The 23,805-nt window shown below is 37.0% G+C and overlaps 1 protein-coding gene across 1 annotated transcript in view; it reads left to right on the top strand.

Moving 5' to 3' along the window:
• IFIH1 (interferon induced with helicase C domain 1) overlaps positions 1–22,559 on the top strand; it is a 59,759-nt gene extending 37,200 nt beyond the window's left edge. Inside the window, exons 6-16 of the mRNA XM_018063834.1 lie at positions 3,692–3,902; positions 4,944–5,161; positions 6,301–6,417; positions 8,406–8,529; positions 9,053–9,325; positions 10,583–10,842; positions 13,231–13,380; positions 17,605–17,766; positions 21,183–21,373; positions 21,862–21,955; positions 22,056–22,559. Coding sequence (XP_017919323.1) covers positions 3,692–3,902; positions 4,944–5,161; positions 6,301–6,417; positions 8,406–8,529; positions 9,053–9,325; positions 10,583–10,842; positions 13,231–13,380; positions 17,605–17,766; positions 21,183–21,373; positions 21,862–21,955; positions 22,056–22,235 — 1,980 coding nt within the window. The 3' untranslated portion in view covers positions 22,236–22,559. The remainder of the gene's footprint in view (positions 1–3,691; positions 3,903–4,943; positions 5,162–6,300; positions 6,418–8,405; positions 8,530–9,052; positions 9,326–10,582; positions 10,843–13,230; positions 13,381–17,604; positions 17,767–21,182; positions 21,374–21,861; positions 21,956–22,055) is intronic.

Raw genomic sequence — 23,805 nt, 5'->3', positions numbered from 1 at the left:
CTGCAGTCACCATCTGCAGTGATTTTGGAGCCCCCCGAAATAAAGTCTGACACTGTTTCCACTGTTTCCCCATCTATTTCCCATGAAGTGATGGGAGCAGACGCCATGATCTTAGTTTTCTGAATGTTGAGCTTTAAGCCAACTTTTTCACTCTCCACGTTCGCTTTCATCAAGGCTTCTTTTTAGTAACCATAAATAACGCCATTTTAGCAATCAGGAAACTGAGGCTTTGGGCTTTAATTGGCCTGTCAGGAGTCATCTGCAGCAGAGCTGAGACTTGAACCCTTTTCTTCTGAAGGGAACTGGTCTTCCCTTCTACCATTCTCTACTACTAGAATAAAAAGATGGTGAAATACCAGGGAAGTTTTCTGAGTACTGGCACTATGTCAGCCTCTATTTCATTTATTTTTCATAACACTTCCATCACAGGTTGATATTTTCCTGACTTTGTTAATTGGAGATAAGAGATGCTTAAGTGACTTGTCCAAGGTCACACAATAAGCAAGTAGCTGGAGTATTTGTTTTCAGAGCTCACTTTCTCTCCTCTGGAGCATGCAATCTCCACTACATTTAATCTTCGTTTACTTCTTCAGACTCTTTTTTGCTGACTTCCTTCTTAGATTGTTTCCTCTGTCTCGTATAAGTAGAATGAAAAGAATAGTCCTATAAAACTGAATCAGTAATGACTTTGTGGAAGAAAAAGAAGAGCTGTGGTTCTCTTTTAAAAAAATTTTGAGAAAACTTAAATGTCATATTGGAAGCTTCATAAAGTGCAGGCTTCAAGACTCTTTCCTAAATATGGTCAGTCTCTAGGTTCAGTAGTTCTTGAGTGGGGCTTGGGAGTCTGTGTTCTCCAAATCTCGCAATTGATTTTGTGAGAGACAGACAGACAAGAGATCTCACGTTGGAGGGAGAAAAACAACTAAGTGAAATTTTCTCTTTCAACCCTGTGTTATATTCTTTCATTTACCAAACTTTGTTATTTATTCACTTTGTTTCCTTGGAATTCATGGGCTCCTTTTAGCCCCTTCTCCCCTCCTACATTCACTCTTAGAAGCCCTCATCATTTCTACTAAATAATAATACAAAGAAGTGTTCTTCCTTGGTTCTGTCCAACTAAGAAGGTCAGCCAGCCCTTATTTTTCACATAAACAGAGTTCATCTCGAAATTTAAAAAATGAATATTTTTTAAATTTTTAAATAAGATAAAAAAACTTATTTTAAAATATTATATTATCTAATTTAATCTTATTTTAAAAATCTTATTTTTAAAATAAGATAACCACTGATCACATTATCAGATAATTGCATGAGGAGAAATGTAATGTTCATTCATTGATGTTTGCCCTTGAAACTCTTTCTGCCAACTTTATTTGCCATGCTGTACATTCCTGGGCTTCCACTGTACAGCTTCTTGTAGGATATAACCTTCAAGATGGCCTGGTTCGGAAAGATCTCTTGGAGAAGGAAATGGCAATCCACTCCAGTATTCTTGCCTGGGAAACCCCATGGACAGAGGGGCCTGGAGAGCCACAGTCCTTCAGTTTGCTAAGAGATGGATACAACTTAGCAACTGAACAACAGGGGCCCGGTTATTCCTTTCCCTAGTAATCGAGCTATTCTAAATGACTGGTGATGTAAGAACCTTGAGGTGTCAACTCAGTCACCTTCGGTGGTCACTACAACGGACAAAGACTCAACTCCTTTGTTCTCTACTGAGCAACAAAACCTTAGCACTTTGACCAGGTTCAGCTGTTACCGAGGCTGGACATTTCTAAACGTAAAGTGAGGTAGAATGCAGAGTAATGACCTCACTGGGCATTGTGGATGCAGGACTGAAGAACTGACAGAACTCTTCCAATTCAGCACTAGGCTCAGGGGCAAAACAGTACCAGCCTTGCAGGTCTCACTTCTCAGACAAGGGATTGAACCTGGGCCAGGGCAGTGAAAGCCAGAATTGTAATCGTTAGGTCACCTGGGAGCTCCCATAAGTTTGTTTTCTGTGTCTGTGAGTCTGTTTCTACTTTGTAAGTAAGTTCATTTGTATTTTAGATTACATTAGATTACATTTACTTCATTTGTTTTTTTTTTTTAGTTTACATATATATTGTTGTTCAGTCGCTAAGCCATGTCCAACCTCAATGCCATGCTCCTCTGTCCTCCGCTATATTCTGGAGTTTGTTCAAAGTCATGTCCATTGAGTCAGTGATGCTGTCTAATCATCTCATCCTCTGTTGCCCCCTGCTCCTCCTGCCCTCAGTCTTTCCCAACATCAAGGTCTTTTCCAATGAGTCTTTATATCAGGTGGCCAAAGTATTGGAGCTTCAGCTTCATCATCAGTCCTTCCAATGAATATGCAGGGTTGGTTTCCTTTAGGATTGACTCATTTGATCTCCTTGCAATCTAACAGACTCCCAAGAATCTTCTCCAGTATCACAATTTGAAAGCATCAGTTCTTCAGTGCTCAACCTTATTTATGGTCCTACTCTCACATCTGTACATGACTACTGGAAGAAGCATAGCTTTGACTGAATGCTTTGACCTCTCTCAGGAAAGTGATGTCTCTGCTTTTTAATATGCTGTCAAGTTTTGTCATAGTTTTTCTTCCAAGGACAGATTACATGTATAAGTTATATGATATTTTTCTTTTTCTTTTTGACTTTAGTTCTCTTAGTAAGTTAATCTCTATGTCCACCCATGTTGTTTCATGTGGCATTATTGCATTCTTTTTGTGGCTGAGTAATATTCTATTGTATGCATATATATATACATATATATAAAACATCTTTTTTATGCATTCATATGTTGATGGACATTTAGTTTGGTTCTGTTTCTTGTCTATTGTAAATTGTGCTGCTATGAACACTGAGATTCATGTATCTTTTCAAATTAGGGTTTTTGTCTTTTCTGGATATATGCCCAGGAGTAGGATTGTTGAATCATTAGTAACTCAATTTTTATTTTTTTTTAAGGAACTTGATATTTTGTTCTTTTTCAGCCACCAAAGCTGGTCTAGCAGTCCATCCCTTTAACTCCACCTGTTCTCCTAGACAATATCTTAACCTTCTTACCTTTGGTTTTCTGCATCCTCCAATTCCTTAGGCAGGTTGGCTCTGGCGTGATCCTCCAAAAACTCTACAGCCCATAAGGGTCCTGTGAACTGTTATATTGAATTTAAAATACTCTTGGTGTTCATAGCCCTTTATAGCTTGACTTTGTTTTAAAAATTCAAATTTTGTTTCTTATTCAGGCCTAATTTCTGTTTATCTCTTCACTAACCCACGGTTTACAGATTCAAATTTTTTCTAAACCCTTCCAAAATGGAAGTTGCTTCTTCCATTTTGCTATCACTTTCTTTGTTTCCATGGAAGAATTATTACATTGTGTTGTGATTATTTGTTTTCTTTTCTTGAGTCTTGATCCATGTGCTCGGCTAGAAAGAGTTCCTGAGAGTTGTCAGCTATACCTTAAACATCTTTGTGTTCCAGACACAATGTCCACACCTAATGAAAAGACATTGAATAAATGCTTATTGACGTGTGGATGAATGAAATGATGGATAGGCTGTTACATCTAATTAACTTATAATGCAAACATTTCTGTTAATGCTTGGCACATAGTAGGCCTTTGATTAATACTATTTTTGTTTGACAATTCTTTCTCTTTCTTTTTAACTTTGGCATGTTTAAAGGTACCATTAGTTGAACAGCTCTTCCGCAAAGAGTTCGAACCATTTTTGAAGAAATGGTATCATGTTACTAGATTAAGTGGTGATACCCAATTGAAAATAACATTTCCAGAAGTTGTCAAGTCTCATGATGTTATTATCAGTACAGCTCAAATCCTTGAAAACTCCCTTTTAAACTCAGAAGAAGGTGAAGATGATGGTATAGAGTTGTCAGGTTGGTTGAAATGTTTATTTTTATAAAATAGTATTAATATTGATAGTAGTAACAGGGACTGTATTAGTTAAATAAGTTTTTAAAGGTTGATTAAATATTTAAATGTTTATTATTTTTATGTTTTATCAATTTTTAATTGAAGTGTAGTTGATTTACAATATTGTATTGATTTCTCCTGTATCGCAAAATGATTCATTTATACATATATACATTATTTTTTAATATTCATTTCCATTATTGTTTATCATAGGATATTGAATATAACTCTTCTACAACCTTGTTGTTTATCTATTCTACGTATAAAAGCTTACATCTGCTAACCCCAATCTCCCACTCCATAATTTTGATTTAGATTGTCTTCCATTGCTTAAGTTTTCATTAAAAACCTTCTTCCTTGGGGAAGCAAACAAAAAGTGGGATAAGTTTTTAACTAGGTCACTTTATTCTGCATCAATATATCATTATTAAATCAAACAGTTACTGGACTTCCAATTTGCTCAGTATTTCTAAGTACCAACAAGTTCTTTTTAAGTTATAGTGGATCCTGTTAGATATGCCCTCTTCTCTGTAGAATAAATACAGTCCTTTCTATTTTGTGGGAGATGGGAAAAAAAAGTAGGAGCAAAGTAGGGAAGGAAGTATATGAAATCATAATTAAATGCAATGTTAAAATAAGGTAAAATTATTCTTTTTTAAATAATGTTTTCATTTGATAGAATGAAGATAAAATTTGCCAACTTTAAATATTTTGTTAAAGAACAAAAATGTAATTCTGAGAGTGGAGTAAGTCAGGATTTGATCCATCCCATAACACTTTTTAGATCTATAAATTTTCTGAAACTCACCTATTAAATGGGGATAATAACAGGGATAGTTTCATGGTTAATATGCATAAACATCTGTATATACAGGTGGCTAGGATACTTACATTTCCCTTTAAAAAGTGAGAGATACTTGGCTGCTAAGTTTACTAACTTAAAGGTACTTTTTCACTCTATTTTGCCAATATGGACAAATAAACCATTTTAATTTCCTTTTAAGACTTTTCTCTCATCATCATTGATGAATGCCATCACACCAACAAAGAAGCGGTTTATAACAACATCATGAGGCGTTATTTGAAACAGAAGTTGAAAAACAATAAACTTAAGACAGAAAACAAACCAGTGATTCCCTTACCTCAAATAGTGGGACTAACAGCCTCACCAGGTGTCGGAGGAGCCAAAAAGCAAGCCAAAGCAGAAGAACACATTTTAAAAGTAAGTCATTAACTTTATGCAGGAGTCAAAAAACCAAAGTTAGAGCAAATGCCAGTGCTTCTCGGTTAAGATTAAGTCCAAGTGCTGTGGAATGCATGAAGGATGGTATTCCATGTTCATGAGTTAAAAGAAACCTATATGCTTTGAAGTGAATAGACTCAGTCTTGTACAAAGCAGTAAGTGCCTTAATAAATTACTGTGACAGAGAACAATATCAAAAACGTTATGGAGAGCAAACTTAGTGAAAAACGGGGACAAATTAAATATCTATCCCTAATTGTCAAACGTAACGATCTATTCATAGAAGTATGCATAAACTATGAAAGTTTCTAATTTTCATACCTACTCTATGCATTTCAAAATTGCATGTTTCTTCTGTGCCTTTTTGTTGTTGTTGTTCTGTGTGATACTCAGGTTCCAGGTAATTCAAATTAAATGGGAAATGGAGATATGAGAATCTTTAATTAAAAACATATTTCTTGTCCGCTGCCCCAAAATGGTAACAACACATATAGTACTATTGTTGATCTCAAGCACTGAAAGAATTCAGAGTAATTCACATAAGATGTTGACACGAAGGTGTTGTATTTGCATTTTAAGTCCCTTATTTTTAAGTTGAAGTTGGTAAAAAGCATAGAGAGTAGACAAAAGCACAATTATTTTTTCCAACATTTTATTTATTACTAGAATTAAGGACTAACTCCAATCTAAATCCAGGTACATGGGCTTTGTCTGCCCCTCTCTTTGCACTGTCCTCTTTATGTGTAGAAAAAAGTGGTAATATGATCCATGGATGTCAAGATGACCCATAAATGCCTTGTGTAATATGGTTAGCTTATAAACATTCTTTTTGCATCTCTGCAATTTTCTGTACTCTCTCCATGTTACTTTTTCCATCTGGAAAAATGGAATGTAAGAAATGAAAAGAAATACTTTTTCTGGAATTTTCTACCAACTTGATTTAGAAGTTCTGTTTTTACTCTTATCAGGATGAATGTTACTGGTTGGACCCACAGTGAAGCAATACTAAAATACTGCGTTTAGCAAATCATGCTACATATTTCTCACAGAAGAAAAAATTCTACATTGAATCAATTGAAAAGGAATACTATTTGAATATTGAAGTGTCTCTTTTTCAGATATGTGCCAATCTTGATGCAGTTACCATTAAAACCGTGAAACAAAATATTAATCTACTTAAAGAGCAAATAAAGGAGCCATGCAAAAAGTTTGTAATTGCAGATGACACCAAAAAAGTATGTGCTTAAATTTTTATATTTATTTGATTGATGATACTATATTCAACTGAAAGATGCAAAGATTATCTTACACTGACACTCTGAATATTACTTTAAATTTTTGCAGAAAAGTTTGTTTTATTCTTTTCTATTGATATTAGGCAGCAAAACACTGCTGTGAATTCTTAATCTTTTGGTTTTCTAGTTTGTACAAAGAGTAGCTTAGTGTTTTGTTTACTAAGTATCAGTTGTGGTGGGAGAGAAAGGGTAAGGGTGGGGAAGGCTGTAAAGCTAAACTAGAGAGATTACCATAGTTTCTTTTATTTGTTTTACTTTTCTGCATTGATTTTCCCAACATTGAACAGAGCCATTTTTGACTACCAGATTTCAGCTGGCAATGATAACAGGTATCCCACCTAATTGACATATTTAGTTTCTTAGGAAAATATGTACAGTAAATAAGTGAAATATTTACTTTAACAGTGCTTTTGTGATGAATATCTTATTATAAAAATCAACCTGAGTCAGTTTGAAGGTTGTGACTAGAACATTATGCCAGTACTTTCTTTTGTAAACTATAAAAAGCACCATAAATTTTAGCTGTGTGTCCTTGATAGTAAGTGTAATCTTTGCAAATCTACCTCATAAGGATGTTGAGTTATGAAATATGCATAATAGATAATATTGTGTTTGAAATATAAGCACCAAACTAATGTTAGCAACCAATCTCCATAGGTCATTCTTTTCTGGAAATTTTGAAAAATAGAACTGTCTGTTCCAGCTGAACTAGCACATTTGACTGTACTTGATTTTTCTTCACTTTTCATTCAGTTTTACTTAATAAGTTTAAATGCATGTTTCTAATCATAATCATTAAAATTAATCCTCAGCATCCTCAAAGAATTTGCTACCTTATCTTTTAACTTAATTAACTTATGCTGTGCTTAGTCATTCAGTTGTGTCTGATTCTTTGCCACCCTGTGGACTATAGCCTACCAGGCTCCTCTGTCCGTGGAATTCTCCAGGCAAGAATACTGGAGTGGGTTGCCATGCCCTCCTCCAGGTTCCTCCAACTTAATTAACTTTAGTTATACTTTTTATTGGGTTTCCCTGGTAGCTCAACTGGTAAAGAATCCACCTGCAGTGCCAGAGACCTGGGTTCACTCTCTGGGTTGGGAAGATTCCCTGGAGAAGGGAACGGCTACCCACCCCAGTGTTCTGGCCTGGAGAATTCCATGGACTGTATGGTCCATGGGGTCAAAAAGAGACGGACATGACTGAGTGACTTTCATTTCACATACTTTTTTATTGAAGTATTAATACGACACACATACAGAAAGGTTCAAATTCATAAGTGTGCAGATTGCTGAATCTTTGTAAACTGGAAACACTTGTATAACCAAAATCCAGATCAAGGGACTTCCCTTGCAGTCCAGTGGTTAAGACTCCATCCTTCCAGTGTAGGAAGCGTGGGTTTGATCCCTGGTCGGGGAACTGAGATCCCACATGCTAAGCAGTGTGGCCAAAAATAAAAAACGAAATCCCCATAGTATGTATTCTTCTATGTCTGGCTTTTCTCAAAACTCTACCTTTTAAAATTTATCTTGGTACAAATAATATTGAAACCAGTTCTTCACCAAGGAATGTTTTTTTAAATTAAGTTCAGGCTTTTTAAATAATTTGGATATTAACTTTAATATGTATTTTTAAAATAGCTATGAGCATTCAAGATGTAGGACATTCATTAATTTTATTTTTTAAGTTTTAAACGGGAAATTCCAGCACAGATACCTAGTGTTGGTGTGGTGTGGCTTGAGGGTTGAGGTAAAATAGAAACTGATAAAAAAAAAAGAAAATGAATGCATAAAGAGGTGATCAGAGTAACTTGTTACTTTGTCTAGACAAGGAGTCTGAATCAAATTTGTTATAACATATAAATTATTAAAGATAATGCTATTAATTCAACAATATAAACATATAAGAATAAGTATATCATTTATTTTTAGGACCCATTTAAAGATAAGCTGCTAGAAATAATGACAAAGATTCAAATTTTTTGCCAAATTAGTCCAATGTCAGATTTTGGAACTCAACCCTATGAACAATGGCTCATTCAAATGGAAAAAAAAGGTAATTTGGGTTTTAACATAACATTTGCTTTATCCCATGTTTATACCAAGATTCCAGGTCACATGTTCCCAAGCAAACAGAAAGCAAATATAATAGCAAATGGAATTTCTGTGTTCTAAGTAGGACAAGGATAAAAATGTCCTGACTCCTTATCTAAGGAAAGAGGCACAAATTCATCCATTTTCTCTTAATCTCCAGAGTCTTTCACTTATTATACATTTAAAGTATTAAGATAAATATTAGCATCTCTGTTTCCACATGCAAACTTAACTAATGTGTTTTTCATGCTATTCCTCAGAGTCAGCATGAAACAAGTGGTGTTTTTTTTTTTTTTTTTGCTGATGCAGAATAGAAGTAGCAAGCCTAGGAGTCAGAAACTCGCCTCCTTTTTGTGCTCATTTCAAAACCAAAGTGAAGCCTATTTTCAAGTCAGTATCATAAACATATTAACATATTTAAGTCCACAGCACACTTGGGGGAGTATTCTATCATTATTTCATTGTACATAACATATTTTTCATAGCTGCAAAAGAAGGAAATCGCAAAGATCGTGTTTGTGCAGAACATCTGAGGAAGTACAATGAGGCCCTACAAATTAATGACACAATCCGTATGATTGATGCATATAATCACCTTGAAACTTTCTACAATGACGAGAAAGAGAAGAAGTTTGCGGTCCTCCTAGGAGATGACAGTGATGAGAGTGATGACGATGGCGATAATGAAGATGTAGGTGATGGAAAAACACCTTTGAAGCTGCATGAGACAGATGACTTTCTCATATCTCTATTTTTGGGTAAGAATCAGTGTAACATTTTTGCATGGACTCATGCATTTATCTCTTTGGCATGAACCCACTGCTTCTTAAGAACTCTTCAAAAAGTTCTCTTAAAATTTCTCATTTTGAAAGAAGAAACTCCATTCATATTGGAGCTATTTCTAATTGATGAGATTAACTAGCGATGAGCTGTATTATCTTAATTTATCATTTGGTCATCTGGTTTTATTATTAGGTTGACCACAATAAATTTATTTTGAAAACTAGCCTGATTATTGGATACGGCACAAGATTAACTATAGTTGAACTTCTTAGTACTTCATTATATGAAGTCTTCCAGTTAGTTATTCATATATTTTATGAATTTAAGCTAATTATTTCTTGCAAATCAAAACTGTAATAAGATGTCACCTCACACAGTCAGAATGGCCATCTACAAATAGCAAGTGCTAGAGAGAGTGTGGAGAAAAGTGAGCTGTCCTGCACTGCTGATGGAAATGTAAATTTGTGGAGCCACTGTTGACAACAGTATGGAGGCTCCCTAAAAAACTAAAAACAGAGTTACTATATGATCCAGCAATCCTATTCCTGGGCATATATCCAGAGAGCACTCTAATTTGGAAAGATGCATGCATCCAAATGCTCAGAGCAGCACTATTCACAATAGCCAAGACATGGATGCAACCTAAATGTACATCAATAGATGAATGGATAATAAAGATGCTATACATCTATATCTATATTTATATCATCTATATCTGTAGCTATACATGTACACAGACAATGAAAGATACTACTCAGCTATAAAATAAGAATGAAATAATGCCATTTGTAGCTACATGGGTGAACCTGGAGATTATCATACTAAATGAAGTAAGCCATTCAGAGAAAGACAACTAATTATCTGGTATCACTTATATGTGGAAAGTCAAATATGATACAACTTATTTATAAAACAGAAACAGACTCACAGACACAGATAGGAAACTTATGGCTACCAAAGGGGAAAGGCAGAGGGAGAGGGATAAATTGAGAGTTTGGGATTGGCATATACAAACTACAATCCATATATATATATAAGACAGATAAAGAGCAAGGTCCTACTGTATAGCCCAGGGAACTGTATTCAGTATTTTGGAATAGCCATAATGGAGAAGAATACTTAAAAATGTATATATATTTCTGTATACTTTGCTGTATATCTGAAACTGACAGAACACTGTAAATCGAGTATGCTTGAGTTAAAAAAGGAAATAAATGAATTATTTCTTAAAGGAAATAAGAAAAAGTTGAAAAAACTAGCCCAAAACCCAGAACATGAAAATGAAAAGCTCATCAAATTGAGAAACACCATAATGGAACAATATTCAAGGACTGAAGGGTCAGCACGAGGAATAATTTTCACAAAAACACGACAGAGTGCATATGCCCTTTCCCAGTGGATTACTGAAAATGAAAAATTTTCAGAAGTAGGAGTCAAAGCCCACCATCTTATTGGCGCTGGACACAGCAGTGAGTTCAAGCCCATGACACAGGTGAAAACATCCTTTTGGATTTTTTTTCTTATATTGTCATTTCTCTTCACTTGTAATCTTTTTTCATCAATCTTCTCACCAACCCACAAATACTTTAATAAAATGAAACAATTGTTCTTGAAAGAAAATGTGAGTTTAATAGCCATCAATCTGTGGCGTTTGATAGGCTAAACTTTGTTCTAGGAATCACTTTCTCCATGTTCTTGGAGGAACTTTCTATATTGGGTTTCTTTTGCAAAAATGCTTAACACTTAAACTTAGTAACAAAATGGGAAAACAGTCACAATATAATATCAAATGAAAAAGTCAAATTTCCACAAAAATGTGTGCATTATAATTAGAACTATGTAAAATATGTTTGCATAGGATGAGATCTTTAAGGGAACTTGGAAAAATTAAGACATTTGATGTGATAGAGATTTGGGTCCATGAGAGATTTTCTTTTCAAGTTTTGTTTTGTTTTGCTTTTAATTTATTATACTACTTATGTGAACAATAAAAAACGCTTGGAAGAAGGAAAAAAAGACACTTATAGAGATTATAAATATAAGTGAAACAGAAATGGCTTGTTAGTGTAAAATGTCTTCTGAAGTCCTATTTGTCCTGAGTTCTTCTGGACAAAGGGACGCTTTAGTTCCATTAAGGTCATCATCATTTGGTTCATTGGAACAAACTGAATTTGTTTTAACATTGATTGAAAAGAAGTTGTTCTTCAAATTGTGCACCAAAACTCTTGGTAAACTCTCTACTTATATTGGAGTTGCCTCTAAAGTTTATGCCAAAGAAAGCACTGTTTTCTTTAGGTAAGGAGTTTACATCCTTCTTTATGATGAGAGATGCTTTACCTGATAAGTTTTCTTCTTTGCCCTAGCTGCCAGGAAACTTACAGCAAAACTGAAGTTCATTCTCTCAGCTTCTGTTTTAATTCCTATAAGTCATATACCTATACTTTTTCACTTTTGGTCCCACTTTTTAGTTTTTATTCTATTAGCTTTAGTGTTAAGACTTTGATTTTATTTGGCCTTGGCTCCTCTTTGGAAAGAGATGGGTTACAAATGGCAAGTATGCATTCAAGCTACTTTTTGCTTATCCAGTTTTGACTAGGTGGCTGAATGCCAAAATATAGAACACACCCCCTTCCTCACTCCCCACATCCTCACCTGTAGACTAACTTGGACTTACTCATTGGAAGAAGAGTTAGGCATTTATGTAATATGATGGGAGGGTCTGACAGTCTGAAATTCTCACTATTAAAGTTACTCCTTTGAATGAAGGCACAAACATCTAAAATTCAAGGATCTGTCTAGTTTGTATCAATAGTGGGCATGAGTGCAAGAAGGAAAAATTACCAGAGAAGACTGGAGAGGGATCTTTCTGCAGAATTCTCCAGCAGTTAGAAGTCAAAAAGAAAGATATATGTCATCCTGCCTCTGAAAAGAATTGGATGGGAATAGGAGAACATACAGTCTGTCTGACAGGTGTATTTTTATTTAATGTATGGAGGCAAAAGATAAGGTAAATATACACCAAAGGCCACTGGATCAACAGCTTTGATAAGAATAGTTATGAAAATAAAACTCCACTGGCTACATCAAGCTAGGATTATGCTCACCAGTTCCTCCCATGTAAGAGCCAAAGTGAATATTTGATTCCTTTACCTATGTTAACTTGCAAAATTCAGATTTTTAAAATTTAAATATAACTGTTTTAATTACATTTTTAATAACCTATTATTTCATTTTTATTTATATCATCCTTTTGAACAGATAATATATTTACCTCTTTAAAAATTAATAAGGTACAGGGCACACTGGTGTCCTTCAGTCTCCCAGCTCCTCTCCCTGGAGGCAACCAACGCTTTCAGTTTCTGCCAGGAATACTTCATGTTTCTTTGCTTGAATGACTCTTAAAGTGACCAAATGCAAAATACAGGATATATTTTCTCTCTGACTCAAAATTTGACTGTCTTTAAAAGTGTCATTGCATCTTATTCTCTGACTGTTAAAGATTCTGAAGTTAATGTAGTAAAAAGCAAAGCCTATTTTAGTTTCTCATTGCTGTATCCTCTTCTCAGCTGAAAGCATCTCCTCCTTTCTTCCTCCTAAGTCACCCATCAGTTTGTTTCCTTGGCACAAATGATGGCCTTCCCACCTCCAGACTGGAGGATGGAAATATTTTTGTTATTGTGCGGTAATCCCAGATTGGAAATCAAATGTTGCCTCACCATCATGTCTTTGTTCAATGCCAAAAACAGATGGCAGCAAATCCATGTATGATCTAATCCTTTCATTTACACTGACCAGTTGCAATTTAGTATTTCTTTTCCTAATTAGAAGATTTTAATGTGTTTAGCATTACAACATTTAATTTACTAAAATGTTTCTACAGAATGAACAAAAAGAAGTCATTAGTAAATTTCGCACGGGAAAAATAAATCTGCTTATCGCTACCACAGTGGCAGAAGAAGGTCTGGATATTAAAGAATGTAATATCGTTATCCGTTATGGTCTCGTCACTAATGAAATAGCCATGGTCCAGGTACATTCAGATACCTCAAATATGTTAATTTCTTAATTTGTGTTCTTGTTTTGTTTTCTTTTAGTAAAAGCACACATGAAATGGAAAGTGAAAGTTGCTCATTTGTGTCTGACTCTTCGCGACCCCATGGACTATACAGTCCATGGAATTATCCAGGCCAGAATACTGGAGTGGGTAGTCCTTCCCTTCTCCAAGGATCTTCCAATTCAGGGATCGAACCCAGGTCTCCCACATTGCAGGCGGATTCTTTACCAGCTGAGCCACAGGGGAAGCCCTTTTTTTTTCTGTTTTGATTTCTTTTAATAGAACAGCACACGTAGTTTAAAAAATATATGTTTTCTTACAAAAAGAGAAATCAACCAGATAATCAGAAAGGCACCAAATTAAGAAATACTTGTATTTCAGAAGTTGATGTGTTAAATGCCTCACTACTCAGAATGAATTTTTCATGAGGATGATAGCATTGATGGTGAGGTTCCTGGCCAAGGCCATAACATTTTTGTTACTCAGTTCAGTCCAGTTCAGTTCAGTCACTCAGTCGTGTCCAACTCTTTGCAACCCCATGAATCACAGCACGCCAGGCCTCCCTGTCCATCACCATCTCCCAGAGTTCACTCAAACTCACTTCCAATGAGTTGGTGATGCCATCCAGCCATCTCATCCTCTGTCGTCCCCTTTTCCTCCTGCCCCCAATCCCTCCAAGCATCAGAGTCTTTTCCAATGAGTCAACTCCGCATGAGGTGGCCAAAGTACTGGAGTTTCAGCTTTAGCATCATTCCTTCCAAAGAACACCCAGGACTGATCTCCTTTAGAATGGACTGGTTGGATCTCCTTGCAGTCCAAGGGATTCTCAAGAGTTTTCTCCAACACCACAGTTCAAAAGCATGAATTCTTCGGTGCTCAGCTTTCTTCACAGTCCAACTCTCACATCCATACATGGCCACTGGAAAAACCATAACCTTGACTAGATGGACCTTTTTTGGCAAAGTAATGTCTCTGCTTTTCAATATGCTATCTAGGGTGGTCATAACCTTCCTTCCAAGGAGTAACTGTCTTTTAATTTCATGGCCACAGTCACCATCTGCAGTGATTTTGGAACCCCCAAAATAAAGTCTGACACTGTTTCCACTGTTTCCCCATCTATTTCCCATGAAGTGATGGGACCAGATGCCATGATCTTTGTTTTCTGAATGTTGAGCTTTAAGCCAACTTTTTCACTCTCATCTTTCACTTTCATCAAGAAGCTTTTTAATTTCTCTTCACTTTCTGCCATAAGGGTGGTGTCATCTGCATATCTGGGGTTATTGATATTTCTCCCGGCAATCTTGATTCCAGCTTGGGCTTCTTCCAGCCTAGCGTTTCTCATGATATACTCTGCATATAAAGTTAAATAAGCAGGGTGACAATATACAGCCTTGATGTACTCCTTTTCCTGTTTGGAACCAGTCTGTTGTTCCATGTCCAGTTCCAACTGTTGCTTCCTGACCTGCATATAGGTTTCTCTAGAGGCAGGTCAGGTGGTCTGGTATTCCCATCTTTTTCAGAATTTTCCACAGTTTATTGTGATTCCCACAGTCAAAGGCTTTGGCATAGTCAATAAAGCAGAAATAGGTGTTTTTCTGGAACTCTCTTGCTTTTTCGATGATCCAGCGGATGTTGGCAATTTGATCTCTGGTTCCTCTGCCATTTCTAAAACCAGCTTGAACATCTGGAAGTTCATGATTCAGGTATTGCTGAAGCCTGGCTTAGAGAATTTTGAGCATTGCTTTACTAGCATGTGAGATGAGCGCAATTGTGTGGTAGTTTGAGCATTCTTTGGCATTGCCTTTCTTTGGAATTGGAATGAAAACTGACCTCTTCCAGTCCTGTGGCCACTGCTGAGTTTTCCAAATTTTCTGGCATATTGAGTGCAGCACTTTCACAGCATCATCTTCCAGGATTTGAAATAGCTCCACCAGAATTCCATCACCTCCACTAGCTTTGTTTGTAGTGATGCTTTCTAAGGCCCACTTGACTTCATATTCCAGGATGTCTGGCTCTAGGTGAATGATCACACCATCGTGATTATCTGGGTCCCGAAGATCTTTTTTGTACAGTTCTTCTGTGTATTCTTGCCACCTCTTCTTAATATCTTCTGCTTCTGTTGGGTCCAGACCATTTCTGTCCTTTATTGAGCCCATCTTTGCAAGAAATGTTCCCTTGGTATCTCTAATTTTCTTGAAGAGATCTCTAGTCATCCCCATTCTGTTGTTTTCCTCTATTTCTTTGCATTGATCGCTGAAGAAGGCTTTCTTATCTCTTCTTGCTATTCTTTGGAACTCTGCATTCAGATGCTTATATCTTTCCTTTTCTCCTTTGCTTTCCACTTCTCTTCTTTTCACAGCTATTTGTAAGGCCTCCTCAGACAGCCATTTCTCCTTTTTGCATTTCTTTTCCATGGGGATGGTCTTGATCCCTGTTGCCTGTACAATGTCACGAACCTCTGTCCATAGATCATCAGGCACTCTATCTATCAGATCTAGGCCCTTAAATCTATTTCTCACTTCCACTGTATAATCATAAGGGATTTGATTTAGGTCATATCTGAACGGTCTATTGGTTTTCCCTACTTTCTTCAATTTAAGTCTGAATTTGGCCATAAGGAGCTCATGATCTGAGCCACGGTGATCTCCCTGTCTTGTTTTTGCTGACTGCATAGAGCTTCTCCATCTTTGGCTGCAAAGAATATAATCAATCTGATTTCGGTGTCGACCATCTGGTGATGTCCATGTGTAGAGTCTTCTCTTGTGTTGTTGGAAGAGGGTATTTGCTATGACTGGTGCGTTCTCTTGGCAAAACTCTATTAACCGTTGCCCTGCTTCATTCTGTATTCGAAGGCCAAATTTGCCTGTTACTCCAGGTGTTTCTTGACTTCCTATTTTTGCATTCCAGTCCGCTATAATGAAAAGGACATCTTTTTTAGGTGTTAGGTCTAAAAGGTCTTGTTGGTCTTCATAGAACTTCAAGAACATCAGCTTCTTCAGTGTTACTGGTTGGGGCATAGACTTGGATTACTGTGATATTGAATGGTTTGCCTTGGAAATGAACAGAGATCATTCTGTCATTTTTGAGATTGCATCCAAGTACTGCATTTTGGACTCTTTTGTTGACCATGATGGCTACTCCATTTCTTCTAAGGGATTCCTGCCCACAGTAGTAGATTTAATGGTCATCTGAGTTAAATTCACCCATTCCAGTCCATTTTAGTTCGCTGATTCCTAGAATGTTGACGTTCACTCTTACCATCTCCTGTGTGACCACTTCCAATTTGCCTTGATTCATGGACCTAACATTCCAGGTTCCTATGCAATATTGCTCTTTATAGCATCAGACCTTGCTTCTATCACCCACCCCAATATTCTTGCCTGGAGAATCCCTATGGACAGAGGAGATTGGAGGGCTATACTCCATGGGGTCACAAAGAGTCAGACACGACTGAACAACTAAGCAGAGCACAGCATAGTAATGTACCACCACATTGAGTGTGTTTTCTTACAACTTTGAAGGTAGATGCCAGAAACATAATGGCACTCGCCTCAGCTCTGGTGTCAAAGTCAGAGAGGCCCTTCTCCCCAGTTATCCCCCTACTGGGAAGGTGGGCATTGGGGCTCCCCATCCCAAATCACTGATGATGGTTTGCAGGGTTCGAGAGGGGTACCTGGGGAAAAGAAGGGCAAGACAGGATGGCCTTGTGTCGTTGAGGCTTTTGAGGGCCAGCATGGGCTTCCATGGTGGCTCAGTGGTAAAGAACTCACCTGCCAGTGCAGGAGATATAAGAGACAGGTTCGATCCCTAGATTGGGAAGATCCCTTTGAGAAGGGCATGACAACCCTCTCTAGTATGATTGCCTGGAGGGTCCCATGTACAGAGGAGCCTGGCAGGCTCTAGTTCATGGGGTCACAAAAACTCAGACACGACTGCAGTGACATAGCACGCATGTACCCATGCATGTGGGAACATAACCATCATCATTCTACAACATTGTTTTTCACTGAAGTGCATTTTGAGTTTCAAATAGCCAACTTATTAAGAAAATGGATAATAACTGACCTTACAGAGAATAGAGGAATCATTTAATGATGGGATATTGAGCAGTGAATATCATTCCGGAACAAAAACAGGAGCATTTGTAGCAAAGCACAGCCCTTCATTGATTTCATTGACTTGATTTCTTTCTGTTCTCAGGCCCGTGGTCGAGCCAGAGCTGATGAGAGCACCTATGTTCTGGTTGCCCAAAGCGGCTCAGGGGTTGTTGAACGTGAGACAGTTAATGATTTCCGAGAGAAAATGATGTATAAAGCTATAGACCGTGTTCAAAATATGAAACCAGAGGAGTATGCTCATAAGGTATTGATTTGGGCTCACTCTGAATTTAGTTTTCACTTTTAAATGGCTGTCTGTGGTTGCCATGATATCTCTTTGTGTTTAAGCATCTAAACAGAAATTGTGCTGAATTATAAATTCCAGTTTGAAAGACTGTTCTGAGACCAGATTCACATACAAAGACTCAAGATCCGTGGTGGGCAGAAATCATCAGGGAGCTGTTCTATAAAGTTTGATAATATAAATTTAGATTTTCCCTGATCCAGAAAAACTAGTGCAACTCACTTATTCAATTCAACCTGGTTGTTTTGGTCCCATCTAATCTGTACAGGCACAATTTTTTTCATTTTAGAAATGTTTGTGAAGTGCCTACTGCGTGTTAGGCAACAGGCAACACTGTTGTAAAAACAGTAAGTGTAGCCTCAAGCAACGCAGATAGATCCCTCCTGCATGAAACTTGTATTTGAGTGAGTACATGGTGAGATTTGAGGAGGAGAAACGATAAAGAGAAATAAAGCAAGTAATACATGTATGGAGAGGAGAGCTGAAGCATTAGGTCAAGACAATGTGAAACAAACATCTAGTTGGGCACTTTAGGTTAGGTGTTTGGGAAAGGCCTCTCCAAGAGGGAGAGACATTGAGGCTAGCCCCGAATGTTAAGAAAATAGATCATATACCATCTTGCTGCATCTCAGTTTACTAACATAGAATCATTTGAGTTGTGAGAGGAATGCAGCAAAGGAAGAATGTATTTCTACAATATTTCAGGAAATCCCCCATACCACTGAATTAAAGACTGTAACTACTATAATAGCAAACAATCCATTTAGAAGAAAATTCACACCCTTGCATATGGGTGTGAATGTTAGTTTCTTAACATTGGAATTGGCTCTACCCTAAATAGAGTTTCACGGAAGGGATGCTTTCAAATTGGTGTGCATTGCTATAACCAACTCCAAGGTTTCCTGGCCAGGTTTCTACACGAATTTATATTTTAAAACCCCTTTAAATATAAGGCAAACCAAACATTTTGTGGTGTCAAATCAAACATTTGTAGCCATATAATACCACTGGAAAGTTAGCACTTTACATTTAAAGTACTAAATGAATAAATCACGTGGGATGTTTTTCAAAGATTGATGTTTCAAGACCAGTGTTTTGTATAAACTCTAGAACCATCTCTGGAGTTTGTGAGCCACACTTTTCCAGATAATCTCTAGAAAAGACACAGTCTCTTTGGGGGCCCTATGGACTATCTTATTTAGGTCTCCTTTGGCTAAGAGACCTACTCTCTTAAAATTGCTCCAGGTAGACAAACCCAGAGAAGGGATGGCAATGACATGGGGTACGTGTCGCCACTACTCTGTTCAAAGCCCCATCGCACATTGCCACCAGGTCAAAACACTTTTCTACTGATTTAAGAATCCTTCTCAACATAACATTGGGGCAACCACTAATAAACAGTTTGAGTTGACATATAAGGGGAGGTCTATTTTCCATGTTATATACTGAGTTTATGCATAACCCCAAGCTTCTTCAATCAAATCAGACTTCTAGGAGTAAGTTGAAGATACTAAACATTGTCCCTGGCCTTGACCCACCAACATTTGCCAGATTACATTTTAGCTGGAATTAGACTGATTATTACTGGAGAAGGAAATGGCACCCCACTCTAGTATTCTTGCCTGCCAAATTCCATGGAGGAGACTAGTGTGCTACACTGCAGTCCATGAGGTTGCAAGGAGTTGGGCACGACTGAGCATGCATGCAGACTGATTATAGCTCTGCCTCCCATATATTTGTTATGATTTCTTTTCTTTTCTGGCCCTTCTAGTTGTTTCATATCCTTTACTAGCTTAGAGTTATTCTTTTGGTTTCTGGTGTCCTGGTTACATAGCCAAACACTGACCTTTGTTTTGTTTGCTTTTTTTTTCTGTTGCATTCATAGTTATTTCTTAATTGCCCATATGTATCTGTTCCTATGCCAGATCATCTTTTCACCAGCTCACTGAACTGTAAATATCCTGCAAGAACAGCCTAATTAAACTTTTAAAGAACAGAATACTTCAATTCATTATACTGTTATAATTTACATAGGAAATTTGTCTTCATACTTATCTGATTAAATCTTATTATAGCCCACAGGTTCACTTGCAAGGTTTGTTCTCTTTTCTGTGCTAACTATGGCTGCCTCAAGTCAAGGTCTAAAACAGAGGTGAGAGCCAGAGAACTGGGCTATTCAGTTTTGTTCATCAGCACGGATAGTTTACTTTTCCTGAAAACTTTCCTTTGATTTTAAGGAAAACAATGGCTTCCTCCACAACTTAATATCAATTTGTCATCTTTGAGAGGTTTAGTTTGGAGGTAAATTATTTAAAAACTAGAATTGTCTACTGTGAAGTTGTATAAGTATGAGAACTGGCTAGTCTCTATCTCGTTTTATATCTCTCATAAATTATATTATTTCTGTTATGAATAAGTTTCTCCATTAGCCACAGAATTGGGAATATAAAAATTTAAAGATTTTATTCTCTCATATAAAGACTGTGGGTAATCTAGACATAACACAATAGCTCCATGATGTCATCAGGATTCCAAAATTCCTTTCTCTTCTCTGCCTTTTTACTATTTGGCTCCCATTCTCAAGGTCAAAGCTTTTAGAATTTCAACTGCTGCATGTTCACTCTAAGAAGGAAGGAGGAGAAAGATGGAAAAAGCAACAGTGCCCATGCCAGCTACCTGATACTTAAAGATCCTTTCTGGAAATTTTGTTCAACATCTTATAGACTTATGTCTTAAAGGCCACTGACTCATAAATGTAGTTATTTAGTGGTGTATTTCCACTCAGAATAAAATTGTAGTTCTGTTACTATGAAGAATGGATCCTAGGTGGGAAACTAGTATCTTCTGTCACAATTGTATAGAGATAAAATAGTGACAAGTCTGGAAGTTACACTGTATGAAGAGAAATGAAAGAAACTGCAGGCTTATCATGGATAAGAAACGACTAAGGGTGATGACGTAAGAATGTTTCGTTCTTTAAAGAGACTTCATGTGGAAGAAAGAGTACACTTTTTTTTTTTTGAGTAAACTTATTTTATGAGATAAAATTAAAACCCATGGAGATGCGGATTAGAAGGAGTTTCGTTGTTTTTGTCTTTGTTTCCTTTGTCTTTATTAAATATTGCCAAACATTTTCTCACAGTAGAGCGTTTTAAAAAATGGAATGGGATATGTTTTGCACACTTAAGGATTCCATATTTCCATGATTGTAGGAGAAGATTCTATACTAAACTCTTTGGGAGCCATCACCTCATCACTTTTATTTTTAGACTATAAGTCAAGTGTATATTTTCATAACTATCTAAGATCTCTGAATTCCAGGCAACTTACTTCATTGAAACTATGAAAAAAAACTCACATTGAATATTCTTTTGCAGATTTTGGAATTACAGATGCAAAGTATAATGGAAAAGAAAATGAAAACCAAGAGAAGTATTGCAAAGCAGTTCAAGGACAAGCCATCATTAATAAATTTTCTGTGTAAAAACTGTAGTGTGCCAGCCTGCTCTGGAGAAGATATCTACGTAATTGAGAAGATGCACCATGTCAATATGACACCAGAGTTCAAGTAAGTCCAAGAGAAGACTTAAAGTCTTTTAAGTTTCTTTATAAGGGATAAAGCAGTTTGTATTGTAAATGGTCTAACAAAATAGTACACATGAGATTCATTATTTTTCCAGAACTTCTCCTTCTTAGTCCCCAAATTATGAACCTTATTTCAAGGGTCCATTTTTCAAATATATGCACAAAGGCAGGAAAGGAGAAGTGTAAGACCCAAAGCCATTTTCATCCAAACCAGATCAGTTTGTGAATGCTCATATTTATTTTCAACTTCTTGAGCATCTTAAGTCTAATTAAAATAATCAACAGACATGGAAGAAGCCATAAAAAGCAACATACCGTGAGAGGTGTGTGCCCAGTGATTTGGCCGAAAGGATGAAGTATAGAATGGTGCATGCATGTGGATGACTGGCAAGCCCAGTAGTGTGTGCCATGGGCTGTGTACTGGTCCTTTATGAATTCTCAGGGATAATTCTGACTCCTTGATAATTTTAGGAAACTGTACTTTGTGAGAGGAAACAAAGCACTGCAAACAACGTGTGCTGAGTATCAAACAAATGGCGAGATAATCTGCAATAAATGTGGCCAAGTAAGTAAACTGCTGTGGGCTTAATTTTATTTTGGCCAAAAGGAATTCTTAATTGAACGTGCATTAAATCTTTCCTCTCCCTCTCTCTTTTGTTTTCCAGGCTTGGGGAACGATGATGGTGCACAAAGGCTTAGATTTGCCTTGTCTCAAAATAAAGAATTTTGTAGTGGTTTTCCAAAATAATTTACCAAAGAAACAATACAAAAAGTGGGTAGAATTACCAATCACATTTCCTGATCTTAACTATTCGGAATATTGTTTGTTTAGTGATGAGGACTGACGTTTGATTCCAGATTTCTTTTAAAAATATTAACAACTTGACATTTACATGATTTTGATTGTTTTCATCATGCTACAGAACTTATGTGAACATTAATAAAAGTCAATGCTTTACTCTGTATTGAGCTATATGAAAGAAGACAGTATATTATGCTTTCAATTTCTACCTTGTTGGTGGGCAGAGGTGAAAAATGAAAACCTTCCAGCAAAACCCTTTAGTGTGGAGCAGTATATTGCTGTGGGAAGGATGTTCGAGTATAAATAAGGATCTGAGGTACTAATCTCAGTCTTGTCACTAAATTTCAGAATAAAATTAAGCAAATCAGTTCATCTTTCTGAACCAGTCTCCTTTTTGGTGAAATGGTAATGGTACTGTCTGCTTTTGTTTTTATTGGCTTTCTATTGCTTCATAGTGCTTCCCTGGTGGCTCAGGGGTAAAGAATCTGCCTGCCAATGCAGGAGACCAGTGTTTGATCCCTGGTTTAGGAAGATCCCCTGCAAAAAGAAATGGTAACCCACTCCAGTGTTCTTGCTTGGAGAATTCCATGAATAAGGGAGCCTGACAGGCTTCAGTCCATGGGTCACAAAACTGTAGGACATGACAGTGACTAGACAACAAGTGGCTTAAAACAACACCCATTTATTAATGCACATGTTCTGTAGCCCAGAGGTTGCTCAGCACCTCAGAAGTCTGAAAGTCAAGGTGTCAGGTGATGTTTTCACCTGGGTGCTCTGGAAGAAGAATCACTTCCAATCTTTTCAGGTTGTTGGCTGTCATTTCCTTGCAACTGAAGAATAGGATTGCTATTTTTTTGTTAGCTGTCTACTGCTATTTCTTTGTTACTGTCTACTCTAAGCCCCGCAAGTCACCCTTATCATGTGGCCTGCTCACGGGGCCTTTCACAGCTACTTGCTTCTTCACAGCCAGCAGGAGACTCTCTCAAGTGTGCTAAGACATTCTAACTGCAATCATGGGAATTTTAACTGTAATCCCATCATATTCACAAATCCTACCCATATTCAAGGTCGGGGGAATTTTCAGGGAATATATACCACCAGCAGAGATTTTGGAAGCCTTCTTAGAATTCTGCTTCCCACATCCTTGCCCAGTGTTTATGATTAAGTAATATATGTGTTTGGCATGAGTTTGAACAAACTCTGGGAGATAGTGTAGGACAGGGAAGCCTGGTGTGCTGCAGTCCATGGGGTAGCAAAGAGACACAACTTAGCAGCTGAACAACAACAGCAACAATATATACATATGTATTAAAGTATTTTGAAAAATATGAAGTACCACGAAAGGCAAGGTATTGTCAGGGGACTGTACTCTCCTCACTTCTGTCTCATTAAAACAAAGATTTGAAGCAACAGACGTTAAAGCCCTCGGCACGTCACAGCTCTCGGACAGTCCATGGTATAGTTCTTGGACAGATTGGTGTTATTTAGAAAATAAAGGAAAATACATTCTCAAGGCATGAGGGTATGCCAACCCAAAAGACCATAAGAGAAGAGAGAGACAGAGAGAGAAAGAGCACGCACGGGAGAGAGAGAGAGACCCATCATGGCCCTTT

Source organism: Capra hircus, chromosome 2, assembly GCF_001704415.2.
Source record: "Capra hircus breed San Clemente chromosome 2, ASM170441v1, whole genome shotgun sequence".
NCBI classification, from domain to species: Eukaryota; Metazoa; Chordata; class Mammalia; order Artiodactyla; family Bovidae; genus Capra; species Capra hircus.
The sequence above is the reverse complement of the archived record's forward strand: the minus strand, read 5'-3'. Positions and strand labels throughout refer to the sequence as shown.